The sequence below is a fragment of the Peromyscus californicus genome, unplaced genomic scaffold, assembly GCF_007827085.1.
Source record: "Peromyscus californicus insignis strain IS unplaced genomic scaffold, ASM782708v3 Scaffold_2__1_contigs__length_46816999, whole genome shotgun sequence".
Lineage (NCBI taxonomy): Eukaryota > Metazoa > Chordata > Mammalia > Rodentia > Cricetidae > Peromyscus > Peromyscus californicus.
The window spans coordinates 334,618-358,998 of record NW_026294540.1 but is presented as its reverse complement, the minus strand read 5'-3'; the positions used below and the strand labels follow the sequence as shown (position 1 = coordinate 358,998).

Below are 24,381 nucleotides of genomic sequence, written 5' to 3'. Positions count from 1 at the left end.
CTGACTGCTGGCTGTGGTCTCCTTCCAATTCCCAGACTTGATCCTGTTTTGAGTGCCTGAGTTGAAGAACTTATAGAAGGGTGGAAAGGGCCTGAATTCACTCTTGCTTTCTTCATAGCAAGTCAAGAGTCCCAGATGCCCCTTGTCACCAGGTACTTGGGGGCACTAGCATTTCCCCAGCCAAGGTTCAAATTCAGCAAGCATTCATTCCATATAGCTTAATAGCCTTCATATATTATAAACTGAGCCACACAAAACTGAATACCTTTGAATTTCCAACTTGCTATGTTCATTTCATGCTTGAAACCAGGAAAAGATTTTTGTTTTTAAGCCTCAAACTTTCTTATAAGTCCTGACAAGTTCACAGGCCCAGTTTCCAAGTTGGGCAGGATATACCTCACATGGCCCGAGAACATTCTGTTATTGTCATGAGAAGCCTGGTATAAAGGTCACAGATCACCACTGTTCACAACACTGATCACAACGGACTACTGATAGATACAAGGATAAATGAGGCTGGGCAGTGGTGGCACACACCTTTAATCCCAGCACTCAGGAGGCAGAGCAGGTGAATCTCTGTGAGTTCGAGGCCAGCCTGGTCTACAAAGCAAGATCCAGGACAGACCAAAGTTACACAGAGAAATCTTGTCTCAAAAAAAAAATGGATGTGTTCTATCCATACACACCACAACAGGAAAGCCTTGAGGACACCATGCTGAATAAATCAGGTAGTCACAGAAGGGCGAATACTGTATGACCCCACTTATGTGAGGGCCCTGGAGTCATCAACTCCATCAAGACAGATGGTAGAGTGGTGCCAGGGCCTAGAAAGGTGGTGTTTAATGGGAAGAGATGCTCTGTGGGGGATGGAGAGCTTTCCAGGGACCTTTGAGATCAGGCTACACCCTACTCTAAGTTATTCCATATTGTACAAAACGGGTTTTTCAGGCTGTGCATTGCCCTAGAAGAAGCCATTATACAATTAACTTTTCACTCTGTTTTGAGGGAAAAGAGATGATTGCAACCGCTGGGTAGACCAGAAACTATACTATCTCTCTTTCCTGTCAGGTTCCACCCATCCAGGACAGACTAATATGACTTTTTCCTGGGGAAAGAGAGGAGTCTTTGGTAGTGCTGAGTACCCAGTGGTCCTACCTCCTTGCCTCGGATCCACTTGCTCCTCTGTGCAGAGCGAGACCAGCCAAACTGCAGTTTCCAGAACAGACGTCAGCCTTGAAGCAGAGGTTATAGGTTATCCAAGGAAACAGCCCTCCAGTCTCTGAGCGGTAGCTCCACTTGCCTCTGCTTCCAGCTTCCTGCCCCACCCTCAGCACAGGACATCTATGCATGGACCTGGCCTACCACCACAACTTCCCTGCTGTTTGCCTCTGTTCCAGGACTAGCCACGCTCCTAGTAGGTATGTAGGACACTGGCTCTTTGATGGCCACCCCTCCCAAGGGCAACTCTGTAGGCACCTAGAGTCTTCCTTTCTCAGCTCCCAGGATTCCACTGTCAGGCACCTGTGTCTGGTGCTGACTCCACCTCTGAATAATAGTCTCGTGTTGTTCTCATTTATCAATGCTTCTGTCTGTTCTAGAATGTGTGGGCTGTTCATTCACTTGAAATTTTTTGCATTTGTGTGTGTGTGTGTGTGTGTGTGTGTGTGTGTCTCAGGGGACAGGGTTGGAGACCGAACCCAGGGGCTCACAAACATGTGGCAAGTGCTCCACCACTAAGATACCCTGAGGTATAGCTCCAGCATTCCTTGTTACTTCTTTATGACTGACTATGTATCAGGTACTTACTATCCTTCTGTCTCAGTCTCCCAAGTGGTGGGATTCCTGGTTTTGCACCACCGTGCTTAGCTTTAGGCAAATTAAATCAGGCTTTAGCTGAGAAAGGATGACTCGCAAATCATGGCACCAAGATCAGTGGAGGTCCTTGGTAGAAAACAGGAGGGTGTATTCAGCTTGATGATTTCAGCTTGAATTAATGGTCTGAGATAGACTAAGACCCAGCCTTTTGTTACAAAACATTCTCTAAAATTATGCATTCAGCTGTTTGTTCTAAATTAGATTGCCTTTGCTAATCAGGCACTGGTCAGATTTAATCAAACAGTTCAAATATGCACATGCTTCCGCAACTGTGCTATTAACAACAACAAAGAGATGGCCCAGGTCTTCCAATAGGATGGAATTATTTCTGGCCTCACCCTGAAGTACTAGCACATGATAAAGTTAGCACATGTTGTATGTCACAGAAAAATCCTGAGACATGAGAGTTTAGGATGGGGAACAGGAATAGCTGCTTCAAGGGTAGAGGTTTTATTTTTGGGGTGGAGAACATGTTTTGTGTTGTCCAGTGAAGGGAACTGCACAACATTCAGCATGGACTACACCCACTGGATTGTTTATATGCTAAGTGCATCTTATTTCCATAAAAGAAGACGGCTTAAAATCATCTCTCTGTGACATACTAAGATGTCTGGTATTGCTTCAAATAACCTGGGCTCAGGGGAGACCTAATCAGTTACCAAGAAACAATTTTGGTTTGGGGGTGGGAAAAGGAATTACAGCACAGTGCTACGCCGTCAGCCCCCCTTCCCCTGTGGCTCCTGTCCTGAGCCTCAAATGTGGAGCTAGCAAGACAGGGCTGCACTCTCCCAATGTGGCGCTCTTCCTGGAGCTCTCTAGGCGCCTACCCCGGCCTCTCTTGGCTGGCCTGGCCTCTCCGCCCTCCTTGGCATCAAGTTGGACTTGCGACCCACCAACCACCAGAATGCATTCTAAGCCGCACCCGACTGCACCTGCAGCTTTCAGGGAGACGGGTATACATAACTCCATCAGCTTTGAAAAAGGACTAGACTGCTACTGTCACAATGGGCGGGGCGCGAGGCCACACCCCCCGGCTTGCCCAGGAGAGCAGCGGGTGCGAGGCCCTCAGGCAGCTCTGGTGGACTGAGCTGCTTGGGCCATGGCCGCTGCACAGCCCCGGCTTCCCGCAGGGGCCGCCATGGTCCGGCGCTTGGCCCGGGGTTGCTGGTCCGCGTTCTGGGACTACGAGACGCCCAAGGTGATCGTGGTGCGGAACCGGCGCCTGGGGTTCGTGCACCGCATGGTGCAGTTGCTCATCCTGCTTTACTTCGTGTGGTGCGCGGGCCGGGGCACGGTGGGCAATCGGGCGGAAGGGGATCCTTAGCTGGGGGCATGCGCGGGAGCCCTTAGGGCCCCAGGAGAGGGACGCCCTGCTCTCTCCAGGGTTGCCTCCGGAGCCGGCACCGCCCTGTCCCGCAGGTACGTGTTCATCGTGCAGAAAAGCTACCAGGACAGCGAGACAGGTCCGGAGAGCTCCATCATCACCAAAGTCAAGGGGATCACCATATCGGAGCACAAAGTGTGGGACGTTGAGGAATACGTAAAGCCCCCGGAGGTGCGGCGCTTCCTGCCCCAGGCCCGAAGCTCCTCAGTGGTGTGACTAGTCTGAGTGAGCTGACCCGCCCACCGCGCTTTTATTTCTGCACCCAGGGGGGCAGTGTGGTCAGCATCATCACCAGGATCGAGGTCACCCCTTCCCAGACCCTGGGAACATGCCCAGAGGTGAGGCGGGTCGAGGGTGGCCTGGGAAACCCTTGGCCAGTTACAGAGTCTGCCCTCTGACCTGTAGTCTCAACTCTAGAGCATGAAGGTGCACAGTTCCACCTGCCATTCAGATGACGACTGCATCGCCGGGCAGCTGGACATGCAAGGCAATGGTCAGTGTGCACCAGGGACAGTGGGGAAGGCAGGCGCCCGCGCGGGGGGGTTTGGTGGGGGCAGTGTTAGCACTGACCTCAGCTGCTTAATCAGTGTTTGCTCTGCAGGGATTCGGACAGGGCACTGTGTACCCTATTACCATGGGGACTCCAAGACCTGCGAGGTGTCAGCCTGGTGCCCGGTGGAAGACGGAACTTCGGACAAGTATGCAGGGTCCACAGACTTCACTGCTAGTTTCTTTTGTCCTTACTGATGAAGATCAGACAAGCTGGGGTGGGGAGTGGAGGGAGAGGGACAGTGTGTCCCCCTCCCTTGGGCTTTGGGGGAAGGGAGACTAAACCCTGTCTGTACCTTTGCAGCCACTTTCTGGGTAAAATGGCACCAAATTTCACCATCCTCATCAAGAACAACATCCACTACCCCAAGTTCAAGTTCTCCAAGTGAGTCTGAGAGGCAGAGTAATATCAAATACAGTGCCCAGGCAGTGTGGAAGCGTGTGTTGGGAACCAGGAGTTTAGAGTACAGGTCTGTCTTCTGCCACTCCTTAGGGGCAACATCGCAAGCCAGAAGATAGACTACCTGAAGCACTGCACGTTTGATGAGGACTCTGACCCATACTGTCCCATCTTCAAGCTAGGCTTCATTGTAGAGCAGGCAGGGGAGAACTTCACAGAACTGGCACACAAGGTGAGGGAGGGTGTGGGGACAGTGTGGGTGCTGGCATCTGCTACCCACGAGGGTTTTGCTGCAGTTAGTTGCACCTTCTCTTGGCCAGCCTTGGCTCTGTTTAGGCAGAAGGGAGAAATGTGATCATGGTCTGTGAATGCACCTGCTCAATTATTGACACCTGGTCCCACGGCTAGTGCTAGTACCTCATTATACCATACACTCACTTGTTCCCTGAACCTTTGGCTCTGAGCTGAACTGTCTCCCTTTGAGGGTTTTCTGCTCTATGCCCCTCAATGCTCCTTGGCTCATTTTTCTGCAGGGTGGTGTCATTGGCGTCATCATCAACTGGGACTGTGACCTGGACTTGTCTGAATCAGAGTGCAACCCCAAATACTCTTTCCGGAGGCTTGACCCCAAGTATGACCCTGCTTCCTCAGGCTACAACTTCAGGTACCTCGTTCTCTGAATGCTTGGGTCCACATCGTAGACAGTGGTGTCTGCTTTGACTATAGTTCCATCTGAAGTGGTCCTAAAGAGAGGAAGATGAGTGTGCACATTCAGTCTGACTGCTTGGACACTGCTTTTGGTTTACCCAACCCTAGGTTTGCCAAGTATTACAAGATAAACGGCACCACCACCAGTCGAACTCTCATCAAAGCCTATGGGATCCGAATCGATGTTATCGTGCATGGGCAGGTACACAGAGCTGAAGAGTTCCACCTAAGCCTGAGCTGGCCTAGCTCCATGTCCCTTACATCATCCCACTGTGGTGATATATTGTGTATCCTAATAAAATTTGCCTGAAGATCAGAGAGACAAAGGAACAAGCCACCTCTTCTAGGACTCCTCAGCCTGAAAAAGCCTTGTTGCTTCACGCCTTATATACCTACCTTTCTCCACCCAGCCATCACTTCCTGGGATTAAAGGCATGTGTGTTTCCCAAGCAAAGGCATGAGATCTCAAGTGCTGGGATTAAAGGTGTGTGCCACCACAGCCTGGCTCTGTTTCTCTCCTAGACTGAGTCAATCTCATGTAGTCCAGGGTAGCTTTGAACTCACAGAGATCCAGATGGATCTCTGCCTCCCAAGTGCTAGGATTAAAAGTGTGTGCCACCACTGCCTGGCATCTATGTTTGATCTAGTGGCTGGCTCTGTTCTCTGGTCTTCAGGCAAATTTTATTAGGGTACACAATATATCACCACCCTTCTGCCACAGCAGCCTATGATGAAGGTCTAACTAAATGCAAGTTTGTTTTCTACAGGCAGGAAAATTCAGTCTCATTCCTACCATCATCAATCTGGCCACTGCTCTGACCTCCATCGGGGTGGTAAGAGATGCACCTGGGGGCCTGGGTGGGTTAGGGAGTGTCTGATATGCCCTTACCCAGTGGTGTCTGCTGACTGCAGGGCTCCTTTCTGTGTGACTGGATTTTGCTAACATTCATGAACAAAAACAAGCTCTATAGCCATAAGAAGTTCGACAAGGTGCGTACTCCAAGGCATACCTCAACTAGCTGGCCTGTGACCCTTGCCCTTGTCTTGGGCCAGGTCCCTCCCCCACCTAGTCACTACTCCCAGGATCAGCCGCCTAGCCCTCCATCAGGTGGAGGGCCAACTTTGGGAGAAGGGGCAAAGCTACCACTGGCTGTCCAGCTTCCTCGGCCTTGTTCCATCTCTGCTCTGACTGAGCAGGTGGTGGACACTCTTGACCAGCATGTGGGACAAAGGCTTCCTGTCCCTGAGCCCGCCCAACAGGACCCCACATCCACGGACCCCAAAGGTTTGGCTCAACTCTGATCTCAGCCTCACTAAGCCGCAGACCTGGATCTGGAGGGCAGGGATGGCCTCAGCTGCTTTGGCAGCCCTAGGGAGGATCTGCACTCTGCAGTAGCCAAGCATGTCTATGTGACTGGGAAACAAGAGACGCCTGTGCAAGAGGACAGAGCCTTGCTCTGGCCCAGGCTTACATTCTTCCTCTCCCTAAGGCTTAGGGGAGAACTGGGTTTTTGCCATCTCCTTTACCAACGAAACTCCTCATAGGGCCCCTTAGCCCCCTTCCTTGACCACCTGTCATACTTTTGTACAGCCTTCTGGGACCCAAAATCAGAGCTAAGTCCTTCTGTTGTATAATTCTAAGCCCTCCTTTAGAAGTCATACTATGCTGAGACCAATAAACCAGTGATGAGAAGCTTTCTGGCCTCAATTCTTTGAGAGTAGCTGTGGACTCAGGAATATAAGGCACGAGAGTCAGTCCCCTTCCCAGGGGCTCTGCACTCTTGAGTTTACCTACATTTCTAGGTTGGTTAACCAGCCTAGGTTTAGATTACAGCTACACCTGCCAAGGGGACCAAAGCTATATTCAGAATCCCTGACGGGGTGAGGACAGTGAGTATAGGTAGAGGACAAAGCCAGCACTAATATCAGGGCCTGGGGTAATCTAGTTATTGCATCTTTGCTGTTAGTGGAGTGACTGGCTGGGCAAAGCCTGTTGGGAGCCTGGATCTTGGTTCCCTGGTCTATGCTGAATGCCACCAGAAAGGTATCCCAGCTCAGACAAGCACACTAAGTAGTCAAGTGGCTAGGAAGGAGACCCTTCAGTTTCTGCCCACATTACCTGAAGATTGCATGCTTGTGTGTGTCTCTAGTTGTCACACCAAGTGTTTATAGGATGCTTAGAAGGACACTAGCTCTCAATAACCCCAGAACCTTCCCTTCCTTGGTCATGGACTCCACAGGCCACCAAATATGTTTAACTTCCTCCATGTTTAGTTATAAGATGTCCAGTTAATAGTTTTAGACAAACTGCCCTTTCCAGCTGGGTCTCTAGCTACAGCTTAACAACCAGGGCCAGAGATGCAGTTTTCTATTTCAGAATCCCTAAACTGACCTCCGAGTGAACCCAGGCTGAGTGGTATCTATGATTGCTGTGACCTACCCTGTGTTGCTATAGGATGGCTCTGCTGGGAGACAAGCCAATGCCTTTTAGGCCCAGAGATCCAGGAAGCATAGTTAACCATCTCCCTCCTCCCCTCATCTTCCTAATTTGATTTGATTTCCATTCAGAAGGTCCCAGCACTGCCAACTCAGTCCACATTCCAAACAGGGAAGATCAAGTAGGTATCAGGTTTCTCCCTACAGACAGTCTGAGCTCATCAAGGTTTAGACTAGTTCCTGATGGACAGATGATAGATATTAAACTTTCCTTTCAGAGACTGAGGCTCCCAGTGCAAATACAAAATAGTAAGCTAAGAAGTGGAAACTGTAGGGAGCTAGAGAGGTGGCTAAGCAGTTAGGATCACTTACTGCTCTTTCAGAGGATGGAATTCGGTTCCCAGCACCCACATGGTGGCTCATTACCATCTATAACTCCAGTTCCAGGGGAACCAATGCTTTTTTCTGACCTCTGCGGGTACCAGGCATACACATGGTGCATACACATACATTCAGGCAAAATATTCATACACCTAAGTTCGGTCGGGTTTCCCACCCCACTGTGGCTATTATTTTGGGTTTCTGAGTTTGACACTTTGGTCACTGCCCTGGTAAACTGGCTTGGGCCAGAAAGCAGCAGTAGACAGGGGCTGCATTTAGCTCAGTGAGATGCACGAGTTCTCTTATTTTCTGAGATTAATGAAAGGCTCTGTTCATCGAGTAGATGGGTCAATATCAGTAGAGTAGGAGGTGAGAACAGCTACTTATGCCACAACTTTGCAGTGCTGAGGGCATCTTTTTTTTTTTTTTTTTTTTTTTTTTTGAGATAGGGTTTCTCTGTGTAGCTTTGGAGCCTGTCCTAGAACTCACTTTGTAGACCAGGCTGGCCTCGAACTCAGAGATTCGCCTGGCTTTGCCTCCCAAGTGCTGGGATTAAAGGCATGTGCCACCACCGCCTGGCTGGGCATCACATTCTTAAAAAGTCTGGAGAAAGCCAGGCGGTGGTGGCGCATGCCTTTAATCCCAGCACTCGGGAGGCAGAGGCAGGTGGATCTCTGTGAGTTCGAGGCCAGCCTGGGCTACCAAGTAAGTCCCAGGAAAGGCGCAAAGCTACACAGAGAAACCCTGTCTCAAAAAACCAAAAAAAAAAAAAAAAAAAAAAAAAAAGTCTGGAGATTAAGCCCTTTAAGAGGGTGCCAGCTTCAGTGTTCCAGGTCTCTGATGTCCTGAGGAACAAGTGGTGACCGAGTACAAGCCCTCAACAGATCTCTCTGAAACCTCACATGAATGCTTTCCCTCATTTCCTCCTTCCCTCAACAGTTCAGCCTAAAATCTTGCATGTGAGAAGGTATTTCTTAAAAAAATCTATGTCTTATACAGGGTGTTCAAGTTTATGATAAATGTCACTTAAAAACCCTTTGCTTGTGGGCTTCAGGCTTATAAGGTCCTTGCTATAGTCTCAGTGGACAAAGAGTGGGTTTTCCGCAGAGACTAGGTAGGTCAGCGATGTTCTACCTTTCAGGCTCATCTCAGCCCATCTTGGGACAGAGCCCCAGGTCTCACTCAAGACACTGGGTGACAACCCTCCTCAGACTTTGCTCTGAAGCAAAAACCTTGGGTCTCCACATGTTTAGGACCTGGATTTCCCAGAAAGCAGCTCAAATTCTACTTCCATGAAGTGAGTGAAAGGTCCATTTGTCTGAAAATAAGCAAGACTCTGTTATGGTCAGGGCTCTGTACCAGCTACTGCATCCTCTCTGCCCACACCCCCTCACCTCATCTCAGAACCTATCTCAGTAAATAGGAGGCAAAAGAAAGAGCTGTTATGGAAGCACAAAGTAGAAGCTTCAAAACATGTTTATTTAGCAGGCAGTTGAGGACAGAGTCATTCCCTACTCCTGCTTGTTTATGACACCTTGAAGCTCTCTGAAAGTATTCTCTCTGGTTTTCCTGGACTGTAGTTACGAGTTTGGAAAAGTCAGGTGGTCAGTGGTTCAGCCATCTGGAGCAGGCATTAAGGTACCTTGTCTTATGCCTAGGCTTGCTAACAGTTTGATAAAGGGCTTGTTTGTAGCAGCCATTCTATGGTCTCCTGGAGGTATGACATACTGTAGTGCTTGGCAATATTCTGGAAGATTCTAATCTGTTCCATGAAGACCTGTAGGAGCAAAGAGACACAATGACTCTGGGTTCTACTCAGATAGGAGGGGCAAATAACCCTGTGTGTCTGTGAGAATGGCCCACCTCAGTGTGGATGGTGAGAACAAAGTCCCCGGCACAACTGCAGTACACAGGCATATGGGTCTCTTTCATACCACGGCACTTCAGGCATACCTAAAACAAGGAAGCAGAACCACTGATCTTGGCTCAAACCATTATCACACTGGATCCTATCTGTAGCTTTTCAGCCTTGTTGAAGAGGGATACCTTCATGAACCCATTGGTAAGTTTATTTCCCTACTGAAGTCACATCAGGACTCAGTGCCTTGATGAAATTCAAGATTTATTCAAATCTTACCAGCTCCTTCCTCCTTGCTGTGGGTATTCCCAAGCTAGATTACCAAGGCCTGGGGATGTTCTATGTCCCAGCTGGCTCTGTCCCAACAGTTGCCCAAGGATATAACCATGGACTTTGCTCAGGTGCTCATAAAGTGCTGCCAAAGCTTTCCTGCTCTGTTCTTGCACTCTACCGCTGACCCCGTTTCCTGTCTACTGTCTACCTCCCTCCACTGGATGGATGAAAGTCCCCACAGAAGGAACCAAGAGATGTGGACAGAATTAGTGGGCTGGGTGCATGGATGACGACTGACTCCTGGGGCCGTCCCTTGGAGGCAAGACTCAGGATCCAAGCATGCTCTTGGCTTCCCTGAATGCTGATAGTGTATGGAAACTCCTGGGTGGACTGGGGAGCTCACCAGGTCCTGCAGTGTGAAGGCCATCAGTTTTCTCTGCAGGACTTCCATCAAGGCTGACTCAATGGCAGCTGAGTCGTAGGGGGCCTGACAATTGGAGCAGAGCCACTGAGGCAGGATGGCCCCATCCTGGGAGAGTGGGGAGGAAGGCTGAGAAGTCAGTGTGAGTGGTAGCCATGGTCCACCTGGGCAATAGCATATTGGGCTGGTGTAAAGGGAAGATGTCATAGAGAGGAGTGCTGGGGCAAAGGTAACCATCACTGCTCTTGGCTGCCTGAGCCTTTCTGTGCTGATCAGACCTTTTCAAAACAATTTTCTAACATGTTACAGTGGAATGGTTTGGGGGTGGCCTATTTTTAATCCATAAGGGGCAGTAGGTTGGATACTACAGGTTGGGCTACATGTCCCAACCACTTTGGACATTTAGAGGTTCTGATCACCAGCTGAGCTCACCTGAGAGAAGGAGGAATCTTTGCACAGGTCCAGGTCTCGGCAGAAATTACAGCTGTGGCAAATCACCTCAGGGAGCACGTAGGAGTGGCAGGGGTCTCTGAACTGGGCCTCTTCAGAGAATTCACCAACGTCTACCAGGCGAAGTAGGTCTCGGTTCAGCTTATTCACCTGATTTGTGATGTTTGTGTCCAGGGACAATACCTATGGTGAGCACAGCCCATCATGAAGTAGCTCCTAGGCCTTTCTGCTGCTTTGGCTGGACCAAATACCTCTTTTAAGACCATTTCTCAGCATCATCTTAGCCCTTCCTATTCCCATCTGGAATCCTCAGGATGAACTGGTTCTCTATAGTGGCAACTCTGTTAGTGAGTGGAGACTTCACTGATGAATATATTAAACATTTCAGGTAAGCAACATTGATTCCACACAACACCTTCCAGAAACAAAAGAGAGAGGACACCTAACTTGTCTTGGGAGGTCAGCATCACCCCAATACTGAAACCAGACAAAGACATAGGCCATTAACCACCATGAGAAAGGACACAAAACCCTCTACATGTGCCAGCAGATGAACTCATCAATATAGAAAAAAATCAGAATCCAAAAATAAAGAAGCACAGATAAGGCAAATTAAGTTGTTTTTTTTTTTGTTATTATTATTATTATTGACAAGAGTCTTACTCTATACAGGCTGTCTTTAAACTATGATCTCCTGCCTACCTCAGCCTTCTCTAGTGCTGGGACTGCATGAGTGAGCCATCATGCCCAGTCCAATTAAGCTTCCAAAAAGGTGTAAACATTCCTCAATGGAAAAAGGCTCTGGAACTGGATACCCTTATGTTCAGACAGGAAACTTGTACAGACTGCAAAGATGAACTATAAATGGACAGATCCCGAAGTGCAGTTCATCCCAGCTCGTTTTCTGGGAAAGGTGGGTCAGTGACTGTCCAAAGTGTATTTGTGGAGAAGAAACATTCCTAGCTCACTATGTTAAACCCTAAGGTGTAGTCATTTGATATTCAGGGTTCAGCCTCAGAGTGAAGCACTGGGACGCTCAGATGGCACAGCGAACAATAAGTGCTTTGAGCAATGACCCACATGGTCACTGGTAATATCATTTCACCATGCTGGCCTGCCTTTCCCAGAAAACAAGCTCTGTCACCTCATTTGGTCTCAGAGGTCTGCTCTGGCTCATCAGGCCCACTGGAGGCAGGTGATCCATGAACTCCTTCCATTTCCACTTGCTGTAACTTTTCCAGCATACCATCTCTCCTACTCCAGCGCCTCTGGCCTGGTTCCAGGTCCCTCCGAGTACCTCATGGAAGTACATCTCTGAATTGACCAGTCTCTTATGGTTCACTGTCAGGCTTAGAGCTATCAGAGGGGCTTCTCCTATAATGCCTCAGCCCAAATGCCTCAACAATGGTTGCATGTGAAAGGGACCCAGCAAATCCTGATGGAATGACTGAAGGATTTAAAACTGCCCTCACCTTGCACACATATTTGATGAACTCCAGAGCAGGATTATTGAGCAGCAAGTGTGAACCAGGGAGGTCAGGGAACATCTCTGAGGGCTCGGTGGAGTTCCGAGAGCCTGTGACTTTCTTCTGAATTTTCTGAGTGATGGTGAAGAAGCTCTGAGTGAGCTCATTTGCCACATAATCTTGAGAGAAGGTGACCATTCCTGAGAAAGAGAGAGTACTAAGGGGCAGATTCAGCTGGTAGTGGATATCTCTTACCCATTTGTCTGTACCATCTGAGGCACACAGAAGTCAGGCCATGGCACGTAGCAGCATCCTTCTGTGATCAGGGAATGCTCACCAGGAAGGGCTCCAGCTGCCCCTTTAGCTTCTTGGGAGAACTGGCTAGCCCCCTTCCTCTTCACAGGGGTACTGCCTGGAACACTGTGTCTCAATTCATTCTTCATGCTATGGTACACAGCCACGATGTATGCTGCAGAGAGAGGTAGATATAGGTCACAGGACCTCAGAGTCAGTGATGTGTTGAAAAATACCCTAGAATGTGAAGAAGTCCTGTGGTTGGCCATATGGTCAGACATACTCATCTGAAATGTCATTGTTAGAACTGGATATAAGAAAGGAACTTATAGTGCCCAGCACTCGGGAGACAGACTCTGAGTTTGAGGCCAGCTTGGTCTACAGAGCAAGTAGCAAAACAGTAAGGGCTATACAGAAAAACCTTGTCTTGAAAAAACAAAAACAAAACAAACAAACAAACAAACAAAAAAAGAACTTGCTGATATCTGAATTCATCCCTAGAAAAGTGAATAAATAGGACAACAAGGATTGTATGTGAAAATAGATCCTTAACAGCAAATGCTAACTATCCTAAAATCTGAACCCACATACCTGGAATATTTCTTCCTTTCTTTTTTGGGTTTTTTGAGACAGGGTTTCTCTGTGTAGTTCTGGCTTTCCTGGAACTTGCTCTGTAGACCAGACTGGCCTCGAACTCAAGAGATCCACCTACCTCTGCCTCCTGAGTGCTGACATTAAAGGTATTATGCCACCACTACCTGGCTAACCTGGAATATTTCTTGAGACTACTTGGCAAGGTGAAGACTCAAAAGAAGTAGACAAAGACATACGTACTCACAAATGAAACCAACTGTTGGTACATACCTGTAGGGTGTGTGAGAAGTCCTGTCTATCTACCAACAGTCTAATGACCATGCTCATCACTAGTTTTTCTGTTTTAATGAGTGGCAGTGAATTATAAAAACAGTCTAATTCTTATGCTTACTGAACATGATAACCAGGTCTACAAATACTTTCAAGGTATAAGAGTTTTCTAGTTAGTGAAGCCCCAGAGGCCAGCCTCATTACTGTGTTAACACACATGTTCCCAGGGATGTTAGCCATGAACCTACTAGAGTAAAAGTGGGAAACACCTTTGGGACACTCTTAGGGGCAGCTGCTTAGGAGGCCTAGAGAGAAGACCGAGAGCCCTTTCATCATCTGTCCTCAGTTCCCCATGCTGGAACAGGTAAAGAAAGCAGCAGCTCCACCAAGCTGGAATTTCCGACAATTTTCCTCTCCACACCAAGAAGCCAGAACCATTTTCAATAACTCAGCTGGTTGTCCAGCTTCAGCTTGACTCACCTGAAACAATCATGAGGAAGTAGCTCTGACAAGAGGCTGCCTGTGGCAAAAACTGCAGAATGTTCCAGTTGTTCTCCAGTAGGTCCTCAACCTCAGATTCCTCCATACCCTCTTCCTCCTCATCCTCTTCCTCATCTTCCTCATCCTTGGTTTCCTCCTTTTCCTGGGAGTCTTGCTGTAACAAAGACAACCCTTACTTCCACCATGGCAACAACACATAGTAACAAGACACAGTAGACAGGACTCCTCCAGCCTGAGTCTCCTGGATTCTTACACTGCAAGACCAGTGCTTCATGGAGCATGTCTAGCTCACTAGGGTGACTGGGAGTTGTGATTCTCATTTACTTCTAGGGGACACTTCAAAATTATCCAACTCTCCCTCCCAACAGGGCTAACCAACCAGAACTTCCCAGTGACCAGTTTCTTCCTCTGAACTTAACAATCTCTTCTTCAGCTGGGAGTGGTACCTTGAACCTGTGGCTCCATATTCAGGATGCTAAGGCAGAGTCACTGGAGATGAGAATTTCAAGGCCAGCCTAAGCTACCCAGCCTAAGCTATCCATCTCACAAAGCAGAACCTCTTCTAGAGTTGGTGACAATTTTTCCACAGACCCAACTTGACTGGGTGTCTGTGTTCCTGCCAGGGTGAATTCACTTCTACACACAGACACTAACACTATGCCATTATCCTGATGGTCACATTTCCTTTCTTCCCTCAATGAGGTCTATCTCCTAATCCCAACTCTAATGAAAAATGCTCCTGTCCAGGCATTGGATACATGGTATCTAAGGAAGCCTTGTCCTTGTCCCCCCAGATTCCCTTACGGAGACCCCAGCTTCTAGTCTTCCTGCTGGCCAGTGCCTCCCTTTTCGGCTATCTGTGAAGACCCCATGGAGAGTGAAGGTCTGTTGTTTCAGCCTACTCACTGGGTACTCCACTCTAGCATGAGGTGATCACCTGTATCTCCATTACACAAATGCTAACCTCTTGCCCCACATGGCTCCTTGCTGCAACCTCCATTCGCCCACAGGTATGGCTCACACCTGTGCATCACCAAATCCACCTGCTAGCTTCTGGATCCCATCTTTTAACAACTCTGCACTGGCATCCCTCCCCTGAACTGACTCTGCCTGCTTTTTCCCCTTGTGGTATGTTATTCTCAGAGGGGGCAAGTAGATGCCAGAATTTCCATCTCCACTAATGTTGAATCCCATCCTGTGCAAAAAGTGGGCACTGCCAGCTCTCTGTGAGCACCTGGAACTACTGCCCAGACACCCTGGGCTGCCTGAGCTGTTCCAGCTCTCAAGGTGTCTGTTTTCTTGCCACCTCTAACTTTGTCAGTGTCCCCACGGCTCCCCTTCCTCCCTTTTCCATGAATTTTGCCAATTTCTGCCTCATGGAAAGCTCTTTGCCCATACTAGGACTAACACTATGCCTTCAACTTTTCCTATAAGCTGATGAACTGGATGGAGTCTTTGCCACTATTGATGAGAGGCCCCAGTACCTGTCACATAGGTGAATGTAGCCCCATACATATGTGGAACCAGACTCAGGTCTCTTACCTGTCCATAGTGAATACTAGATGGAACTTTTCCTTTGATTCCACCATAGTTGGATGGATCCATCCAGAGAAGAAATTCCCAGCATCGAGAGAAAGAGATTGTCAGGGAATGGAAGATCTCTTTAGAATGGATGCTGCAAGAAGCCAGACACAAACTACTGAAGTGACACCACAGCTTTCCTTATTCTTCCTTTTCCTTTGTAGCTATGCACTCATTTTTTTACTTACAAGCGAACATCAAGTGGATTCAGACAGTCCCTCAAACTTTTAGGATACTGAAGAAGCTGCCTGGGAGCAGCTGTCTGGGGAATGAAGGTGACCAAGAGGGAAGCCAGGGCAGGCCCAAGGTCTACTGTCTCTAACTTAGGTCAGGAACACGTCACTGGCAACATTGCTTCCTACTTTCTGTAAGCACCTGTAAGTTTTCTTCATTTTTTTTTCCGAGACAGGGTTTCTCTGCGTAGCGTTTGGAGCCTGTCCTGGAACTCACTCTGTAGACCAGGCTGGCCTCGAACTCACAAAGATCTGCCTGCCTATGCCTTCCAAGTGCTGGGATTAAAGGCATGTGCCACTACTCCCTGGCAGTTTTCTTCATTCTTACCACCGCTAGCTAAGTTGGCCTCTATCACTAATCCCACCCTTGGGAGATCCTAAACATATTCTCATTCTCTCTCTCCCTTTCTCCCCCCCCCCCCCCCCCCCCCCCCCCCCCCCCCCCCCGAGACAGGATTTCTCTGTGTAGCTTTGGAGCCTTTCCTGGAACTCACTCTGTAGCCTAGGCTGGCCTCGAACTCACAGAGATCCGCCTGCCTCTGCCTCCTGAGTGCCAGGATTAAAGGCACGCGCCACTGCCGCCTGGCTCTCTTTTTAAAAAAAAAAAAGAATTATCTTAATGTATATGAGTGTTTGCTGTTAATGTTTATTGTTCTATCAGAATTGGAGTACATATTGGGTGGCTCACAAAGTCCTGTAACTCTAGTTCCAAGGATCTGATTGATAACCTCTTCTGCTCTGGCCACTGCCCTCCCCCCCCAAAGAAAACCCAAAACCTGAAGACTTTATCTTATTTACATTGGAGCCTCTGGGCCCAAATAGACTTGGGGGTATGATTCGTCTAAGCAGGGATCACTGCCTGAAGCCAAAGTTACAACATGGGGTCCAGCAATTAAGAGCTCCAAATGACTGACTGCTTGGAATCAGAACACTCCCATGTGCCCATGCCCCCATCTGTGAAGAGTTTATGTGACCTTTATGCAACAGCGCTCTATAGAACCGTCTTATAAACAGCAGGTATTCCTTGACTATTTCAGACTTGAACAACATGCTTTATATCTGAGTTGTCCACCACAGGTAAACAATAATGTAAGCTGCCACTTCTTCATGCTGCAGTGCTTGACCCTTGGTGTATGCTTACCCTTCAAGCATCTCTCCAAAGCCATGGCAGCTACATCAACAAGATGTCCCCGACACTAACCTGTTGGTGATATATTCCACATAGGCGAGGGCATCCTCTATCCGGCGCTTCTTTGTACAGAGGATGATGCGATTGAAGTTGGCATAGATGACTGATGACCCCAGCCGTTTGAACTCAGCAATGAGCCTGTAGAGTAAGTTTATAATTAATGGAGGAGGTGCCCTGGTAGAAAATGAAGCCAGAAAATATGAAAAGAAACCATGAAGACAACCATGGTGATACTGAAACAAGAAGTATCCTAACTATACTTAGAATGAGCAAAAGAGCAGACTCAGGACCCAAGAGCAATAAAGAAGAGATTTCTGTCTTTTAAGATGAGGTTTAGGGGCTGGAGAGAAGGCTAAATGGTTAAGAGTTTTGGTCCTCTTCCACAGGACCCAGGTTTGATTCCCAGCACCTATATGGATGCTCACAACCATCTATAACTCCAGTTCTGGGGGACCCGTTACACTTTTTCTGGCCCCTCTGGGTACCAGACACACACATGAAGATATACATGAAGGCAAAACACTCATACATGTTGGGGGTAATCTCTTTGTACAGTGTCAAGATGTGTCTCTGTCCTTCCTCACCTGCCTAAGGCACCTTCTCATTGGTTTAATAAAGAGCTAAATGGCCAACAGCTAGGCAGGAGAGGGTAAGTGGGACTTCTGGGCAGAGGTAGGAACTCTGGGAAAGAATCTGAGGTGAGAGATTTGCCAGCTAGATGAGGAGGAAGTCAGATGTACGGACGTACATTACTGAGGAGAGGTAACAAGCCACGTGGCAGAACATACATTAATATAAACTGGTTACTTTAAGTTTTAAAAACTAGTTGGGAACAAGCTTTCATAATTAAATAATTAAATAAAAAGTCTCCATGTCATTATTAGAGAGCTGGCAGTCCAAAGAAAGACCTGCTAAAAACATACATACTAAAAAACAAAATAAAAACAGATGAGGTCTGGCTTCACTACTAGTCCTGACCCTGAACTTCAGAACTCTGGCAATCCTCATGCCTCAGCTTCCTGAGTAGCTGTGACTACAGGTGCAATCACCAAGGCAGAGCAAGACCCCTCCCCTGATTTTAGATGGGATTCTGGTTATATCCAGCATGGCAGAAAAATAGCAGAAAAAACGGTAATAGATAGCCACCATGTATGATCTTCATTCAGGTTTTTTCTTTTCTTTTCTTTCCTTCCTTCCTTCCTTTTTTTTTTAAAGACTGGTTGTGAGCCAGTGGTGGTGGTGGTGGTACACACCTTTAATCCCAGCACTTGGGAGGCAGAGGCAGGAGGATCTGTGAGTTTGAGGCCAGCGTGGTCTACAGAGTTCTAGGACAGCTAGGGCTACACAGAGAAACTGTCTTGAAACAAACAAACAACAACAACAAAAAGTTCTTTTTTAAAAAGATGTTTTTATTTATCCTAAGAATTTCTTACAGGCCAGCCTAGTGGTGGTGGCAAACACGTTTAATCCTAGCCCCCAAGAGGCAGGCAGTTCTCTGAGTTTAAGGCCAGTGTGGTCTACTGGTCTACAGAATGAGTTCCAGGACAACCAGGGCTACATAGAGAAAATGGAAAAATGGAAAAACCAAAAAGAATTTCCTACAATGTATTTTGATACTCTTTCCCTTCTCCCAGCTCCTCCTCCACCTCCCTACCCAACTAACTTCACAATCTCTCTTTAAAAAAAAGAAAGCCGTTCTTTTTAGATTTATTTTTAGGAGTGTTTTGCTTGCATGTATGTTAAATATACTGCATGTGTGCAGTGTCAGCAAAGGCCAGAAGCCCAGAAGAGTGTGTCAGATCTCTTGGAATTGGCATTATGGATGGTTGTGAGCCACCACATAGATGCTGGGAAATGAACCTAAGTCCTCTGCAAGAGCAGCAAGTGCACCTAATCACTTGCTGGAGCCATGTTTCCAGTGTTGACTCATTCATTACTTCTAATATCACAACACTAGACATAGCTGATTGTACATTAGTATGGTACATTCACACTTAAGTGTCTAAGATGTTTCCTTTTGTTTTTGAGACAGGATCTCACTATTAGTCCTGGCTGGCCTGGTACTCACTATGTAGACTAGTCTGGCCTTGAACTCACAGGCATGGACCACTACACTCAGCCAAGGTGCATTACTAAAACAAACAAAGTGCATGAGAACACATTAATACAAAAAGGAAGTAGTACCATGATGCTTTACCTAGCTTTCTGGAAAGATGAATGCACAGAGCCACAATAGCAGCTAAGCCTGCCCTGGGCTCTATGCTTCCCATAGGCACTTGACTTGTGCCCTTCAGCCCACAGCCCGGGGTGAACACTCACTGCAAGAAGAGCTTCTTCATCATATTGTGTAGTGTCCGGTGCAGGGCTGGGTCATGGAGCAGAGAACATGGTGACTGGAGCCAGCGGTAGAAGTGCATTACCTGGTTGTCAGCATAGATATTGTGGTACTGTGTGATCTCCTTTACCCAGCCAACTACCATGCTCTTCAGGATCCTGAAAGATGGCAAAGGATGATGACCAATACCATATGCTGCTGCTGGCATCACTGTCCTTTCTCATAATCCCTAACTGCCTTTGTCTAAATTTCATTCCTTGGTCCCATAACTTGTGGGCTTCACTTCCTTACCACTTTCCTCTATATAACTCCCTAACTTGCTCACCACACCTAGACAAGAAGATACATGATAGGCTTTTGTCCTTAAGACTTTTTTAATTTTTAAAAACTTACCTATAGCTGTGAGAGTATGTACAGTGAGTACAGGTGCCCATAGAAGCCAGAAGGTATCAGATACTACTCAACATGGGATTTGGGAACTAAACTCATGTCCTTTGCAAAAATAGTATATGCCCCTTTTTTTTTTTGAGATAGGGTGGGGTGTCACTATCAGAAGAGTAGGAATGAACAGTCATAGAGTTGATTATGTGCCTTCCATGTAAAGAACCAGGGACTAGCCCAAGTTGGGTTTTCTAGACACCAATGAGAGATGCAGGGGTGGTTCCTGGGACCATTTAACACTCAGGTAGCACAGACTGGACTTGAATCATGGAGGAGCCACAGAGTATCTGAGACAAGATGCTGCAGCCACTTTTATGGCTTCCTGTACAAATACCCACTTCTCTCAACTGGTAGTCTCTGTCATCTGTGTCTGATCCTCACCTACTGCTCAGGGTTGAAACATTTTTTTCTGCCACAACTCTGCTCTCAGTCCTCCTAGCCTACTTCTTACCTTAGCAATTCCTTTTTTCCTTTCATTTGGAGGCAACACGGCTGAAATATGTGTTCTAGAATCACAGACATGAAATGACTACCTCATACTCAGCCACAGTAACAACGCATCATGACCTCAGGCCCTCTAAGTTTGGCGTTGACATTTCTAGCATGGGTGAAGACTACACCCCTTTGCATAGGCAGAGTGAAAGTGCTCTATGTTTATGGCACAAAGGAACCACTCTACAATAAATATACACTAGGAGCCAGGGCTGACCATACCTGACAGATGATTCTGGCTACTATGACTCACTAGGCTGGGTGCCCTGGGAATTTCCTGCAGATACTTCTTTGATTACACTGAAAACAATTATGTATTAAAATGTTTTTCATGAGAAAAGCTTCTGGCCTCAAAAGGTCAGATGGTAGCACTTGTACTGCCTACAAGTAACTAGGCAGGGTATGCTCAGGGAAATGGGGACCCTTGATTGCATTATGACCCAAGGAAGAGACATTTCAGGAATGCTAATTCTGGCACTGGAAAAGGCACAGCAGTTAAGAGCATGTACTACTCCTCTACAGGACTGGAGTTCAATTCCCAACACCTACACCAATGCTTTACAACCTCCTGTAATTCCCGTTCCAGGGTATCCAACTCCTCTGGCCTCTGTGGACACCTACACTCACATGCACACACACACACACACACACACACACAACGGAAATAATAAAATAATCTTTAAAAAAGGCGGATGTGTGGTGCATGCCTTTAATCCCAGCACTTGGAAGGCAATTTGAGGCCAGCCTAGTCTACATAGTGAGTTCCAGGCCATCAAGGGCTATACAAAGACCCTGTCAAAAAAAATAAAAAATTGTATTGCTTACTTTGGCTTTGGCATTCTAAAGTGGAGGTCGCCATTGCCCTGTTGCCTTGTCTAGGAAGGTAGCAAATTACATGAGGGTAGATACCTGAAGGTGCTAGAGCAGAGGGCTGTCTCATCATAGCTGGCTGGGGCATTGGCAGCTTGATTGCCTGTGACCATATCCTCTAGGGAGGCCTGCTGAATCACATCGAAGCTGATGCCCATGCTGCCAGCCCCCTCCATGTCATTGATATGGTGGGACTGGAGGATGGTATTGACTGCCAGATTTTGAATGTCCAACTCCACGCACACTGCAAGGAAACGGTTTGTCCATGTACCCTAGCCAGCACTAGGATCATCTTCCAGGCTGAGCTGGTCAGTGCTGCCTAGTGAGGTCAGGCATGGCATATGACATCTGACTTGCTGGTACCCATTTCTCAAGACTTGCCTTTGGGCTTATTCCACACGGTTGAGCACTGAGCTCCATGTAATGAGGAGTCATTAAATGGTGGGGTGGAAGTGCCTATCTTTCCCTTCTCTCACTCACCAGTGGAATAACAGCCAGAATTATTGATTTCTACAGTGGCTCGGTCATCAAACTCCATGACAAGACGATTGTCATCAGCTTCCTTCCCACCCAGGTCAGGCCGAGAGGTAGGAGACAGCCAAAGCAGGTGGTTGTGGCGCCGGAGGTGGCGTGCAAAAAAAAGGTCGGAGCCAAAGGTGGAAATGTCTTCCGGTAGGTTCCCAACGGGGATGTGGAAATACCTGCACAAGGGTACAGGTTCAGTCTAAAGTACACTAGCATCATTTAGGGACCACCCACAGAGTAACACCTGTAGGCACCCAGCCTATGGCCTCACTTACTTATCTCTCTTCTGGTGTATGTGGTACTGGGAATTGCACTTTCTAGCTAAGTTCTACTACTGAGCTACACCCTATTCCTCACCTGCTCATCTCAAAAGCCTGTGAAAGGCAAGTGTCTAAATTGAGGTAGTGCCGGATCATTCGGCGGGCTCCATGGCGCTGCCAGTCCAGAACTCCATAGCTGATCTTGTCAGCCACTCGGACAGGCACTAGTGGGAACTCCTCTAAGACAGGAATCTCACTGGCCAGTCTACACAGGTCCCAGTTAGACTGAACAGCGATGAGTGTGGGCCCCCGGCGCTCTTCCTGGGTTGAGCAGAAGGCAGAAAGGGCTCAGTGGGCAAAGCCTTGGGATGGGAAACTCCCACCATTGGACCCCAACTTCTCTTACCTTATAGGCAAGCAGGAAGCGTTGGATAGCTCTGCAGATCGTCTTCAGGTTGGTTTCAGCACGAACTTCAAAGGTGTGTTTGGGTGGAGGGAGGAGCTTGGGGTCCACCTTCTCCAGTAGCAGGCTATGTTCTGCTGAGTACAGGGCACTAAGGCTGGGCATTTGGTTGCTGCGCACCTAGGCAAACACCAACTGTTAGGCTACTGTGTGTGTGTGTGTGTGTGTGTGTGTGTGTGTGTGTGAGAGAGAGAGAGAGAGAGAGAGAGAGAAGCTGGATAGTCACTCCTTTCTATTTCTTTTTTTTCTTTTTTGGTTTTTGAGACACAGTATCTCTGTGTAGCCCTGGCTGTCCTGGGCTACCGGAAGACATTTCCACCTTTGGCTCCGACCTTTTTTTTGCACGCCACCTCCGGCGCCACAACCACCTGCTTTGGCTGTCTCCTACCTCTCGGCCTGACCTGGGTGGGAAGGAAGCTGATGACAATCGTCTTGTCATGGAGTTTGATGACCGAGCCACTGTAGAAACCTGCCTCTGCTTCCCAAGTGCTGTGATTAAAGGTATATACCAGCCTACCTTTCTATTTTAACTGAATGGCAAGAGGAGTGTCTTTCTTCCCCATATCCCACCTGACCCACATATTCTCATGTGCCCTGTGCCCAAGGACTCACAGTATCCAATACAAACACAGATGCTCTTCGCTGCGAGGGGATAAAGACACCAAAGAGTGCCTTGTGGCCCTGTGAGTGGTGGTACAGGTAGATGTGGCGGATACTCCCTGTAGAAGAAAGTAAACCTGTTGCCTGAGATGCAAGGGAGGCAGGGCAGGTGACAGGGCTGTTGGTGGGGCCATACCTGGTTCCAAGTAGCTGAACTGGGCCAGTGAACGCATTTCTAGGTGCTCGAGGGCAAAGGTTTCAGCTTCCCAGCCTGAAAGGTGCCTTACCAGCTGTTTGTTGACTACACACACACAGCCCAGCTGTACAAGGGCCCGGAATAACAATGGGACCTGGAAGAGTGGGGAGTGTGTTGGGCCAAATGGAAGACTCTAGCACTACAGCTCAATTTGAGGCCACACATCCCAGCACAGCCTGTCTTCACTCAGAAGAGGCCACCTTAGGCAGACATGCTGCTGAGAGCTACTTTCCTATGTGGCTTCCCCAACCCATGCCCATGACTTTTAATTCAGCCGTTCACTACTATCCCCTGCCCGATTCCCTATGGGATCTCTTTTCTTATCATCCAGCTTCATCTTCACCCAAGTATCAGTGGCCAGGGAGACAATCACCTGAGTCTCATACACGCCCTCAATGTCTGGTGCTGACAACTCAGTGTTGATCTCGTTGATGTGTTCTTGGTACATGTCCTCTGGTACTGAATACTCATAGAGATTGTAGACCATGTTGGAACGAGGAAGAGCCCGATTCACCTGGTGACAATTTAGTGATGAGCCGCCACAGTCTATAGAGTGGACCATTGACCAACTTCCAGGGCTTTCAGAACCCAAGATGGTCAGTTTACCTGCTTCAAGGATCACAATTAAAAGACCAAGGCATAATCTAAAACAGCAACCTGAGGCATCTGGAAAAATCATGAATGCTTTCCAACTGAGGCATCATCAACACTTGTCTGGAGTTTGTAGGTACCTAGAACTCATAGAAAACTACACTTTCTGGCCAGAGAACTAGAAGGGAGCTGATGGGGCAACCCTATGTGTACTGGGTACATGTATGGGATCATGGAGAGGAGACACACTGTTCATTAATCTTCACAAGCCAACTCAAACCCCAGCTTCACTCCAAGATGCAAATACACACAGACATGCTCAGAGGAACACAAAGGACTTGAAAATTGAGCTTACAACAGAACCTTTATACAAAGAAGGCAAGATTGAACTTGGGGTCTAAATTAACTGGATTGGCTGCCTCAACATTCTCTAAAGAATTAAACAACTTAAAAAAAAAACATTTATTTATCTATTGGGTGTGTGTATGTGTGTGTGCGCGCATGCGCAGGTTGAGGTCAGAAGACAAGAACTTGAAGGAATCAGTTCTCTCCGACCATGTGGCTCAGAGAGGCTTGTAAGCAATCCCCTTTACTCACTGAGCCATTTCACCAGCCCAAGGACTTTTTTTCATATAAATACCCAAAGTTTCACAATATCAAATGCAAAATGTCCACTATGGAATAC

At 47.7% G+C, this 24,381-nt stretch overlaps 2 protein-coding genes across 4 annotated transcripts in view; one reads left to right on the top strand and one right to left on the bottom strand.

The window, feature by feature from the left end:
• Positions 1-2,688: 2,688 nt before the first annotated feature.
• Positions 2,689-6,612, top strand: P2rx2 (purinergic receptor P2X 2). Of its 3 annotated transcripts, XM_052754738.1 has the most exons (12): positions 2,689-3,150; positions 3,295-3,430; positions 3,526-3,597; positions 3,677-3,752; positions 3,861-3,957; positions 4,113-4,193; positions 4,302-4,440; positions 4,742-4,872; positions 5,025-5,118; positions 5,684-5,749; positions 5,829-5,906; positions 6,114-6,612. In XM_052754738.1, exons 1-12 carry the CDS (start codon positions 2,975-2,977, stop codon positions 6,216-6,218), a joined length of 1,251 nt encoding a protein of 416 aa, XP_052610698.1. In that variant the 5' UTR covers positions 2,689-2,974; the 3' UTR covers positions 6,219-6,612. The 3 variants fall into 3 exon arrangements, with proteins under 3 accessions (XP_052610698.1, XP_052610699.1, XP_052610697.1); XM_052754739.1 differs by having other exon boundaries at positions 3,259-3,430; positions 5,829-6,612; XM_052754737.1 differs by having other exon boundaries at positions 2,692-3,150; positions 5,829-6,612.
• A 2,636-nt stretch (positions 6,613-9,248) lies between these two features.
• The window catches only part of Pole (DNA polymerase epsilon, catalytic subunit), a 57,756-nt gene continuing 42,623 nt past the window's right edge, over positions 9,249-24,381 (bottom strand). The window contains exons 33-49 of the mRNA XM_052754845.1: positions 23,479-23,619; positions 23,046-23,199; positions 22,862-22,968; positions 22,193-22,369; positions 21,884-22,107; positions 21,482-21,702; positions 21,041-21,245; positions 19,183-19,356; positions 16,876-17,001; positions 15,403-15,535; positions 13,840-14,014; positions 12,539-12,670; positions 12,208-12,401; positions 10,718-10,918; positions 10,268-10,393; positions 9,597-9,686; positions 9,249-9,510 (exon numbers count right to left, since the gene is read on the bottom strand). Of these exons, the coding sequence (XP_052610805.1) occupies positions 9,397-9,510; positions 9,597-9,686; positions 10,268-10,393; positions 10,718-10,918; positions 12,208-12,401; positions 12,539-12,670; positions 13,840-14,014; positions 15,403-15,535; positions 16,876-17,001; positions 19,183-19,356; positions 21,041-21,245; positions 21,482-21,702; positions 21,884-22,107; positions 22,193-22,369; positions 22,862-22,968; positions 23,046-23,199; positions 23,479-23,619 (2,694 nt within the window). The 3' untranslated portion in view covers positions 9,249-9,396. The remainder of the gene's footprint in view (positions 9,511-9,596; positions 9,687-10,267; positions 10,394-10,717; positions 10,919-12,207; positions 12,402-12,538; positions 12,671-13,839; positions 14,015-15,402; positions 15,536-16,875; positions 17,002-19,182; positions 19,357-21,040; positions 21,246-21,481; positions 21,703-21,883; positions 22,108-22,192; positions 22,370-22,861; positions 22,969-23,045; positions 23,200-23,478; positions 23,620-24,381) is intronic.

Coding starts and splice junctions, on each gene's coding strand:
- P2rx2 (XM_052754739.1), top strand. CDS start 2,975: ATGGCCGCTGCACAGCCCCGGCTTCCCGCAGGGGCCGCCATGGTCCGG. Junction 3,431..3,525: donor AATACGTAAAGCCCCCGGAG/GTGCGGCGCTTC, acceptor TTCTGCACCCAG/GGGGGCAGTGTGGTCAGCAT. Junction 5,750..5,828: donor CTCTGACCTCCATCGGGGTG/GTAAGAGATGCA, acceptor TGCTGACTGCAG/GGCTCCTTTCTGTGTGACTG.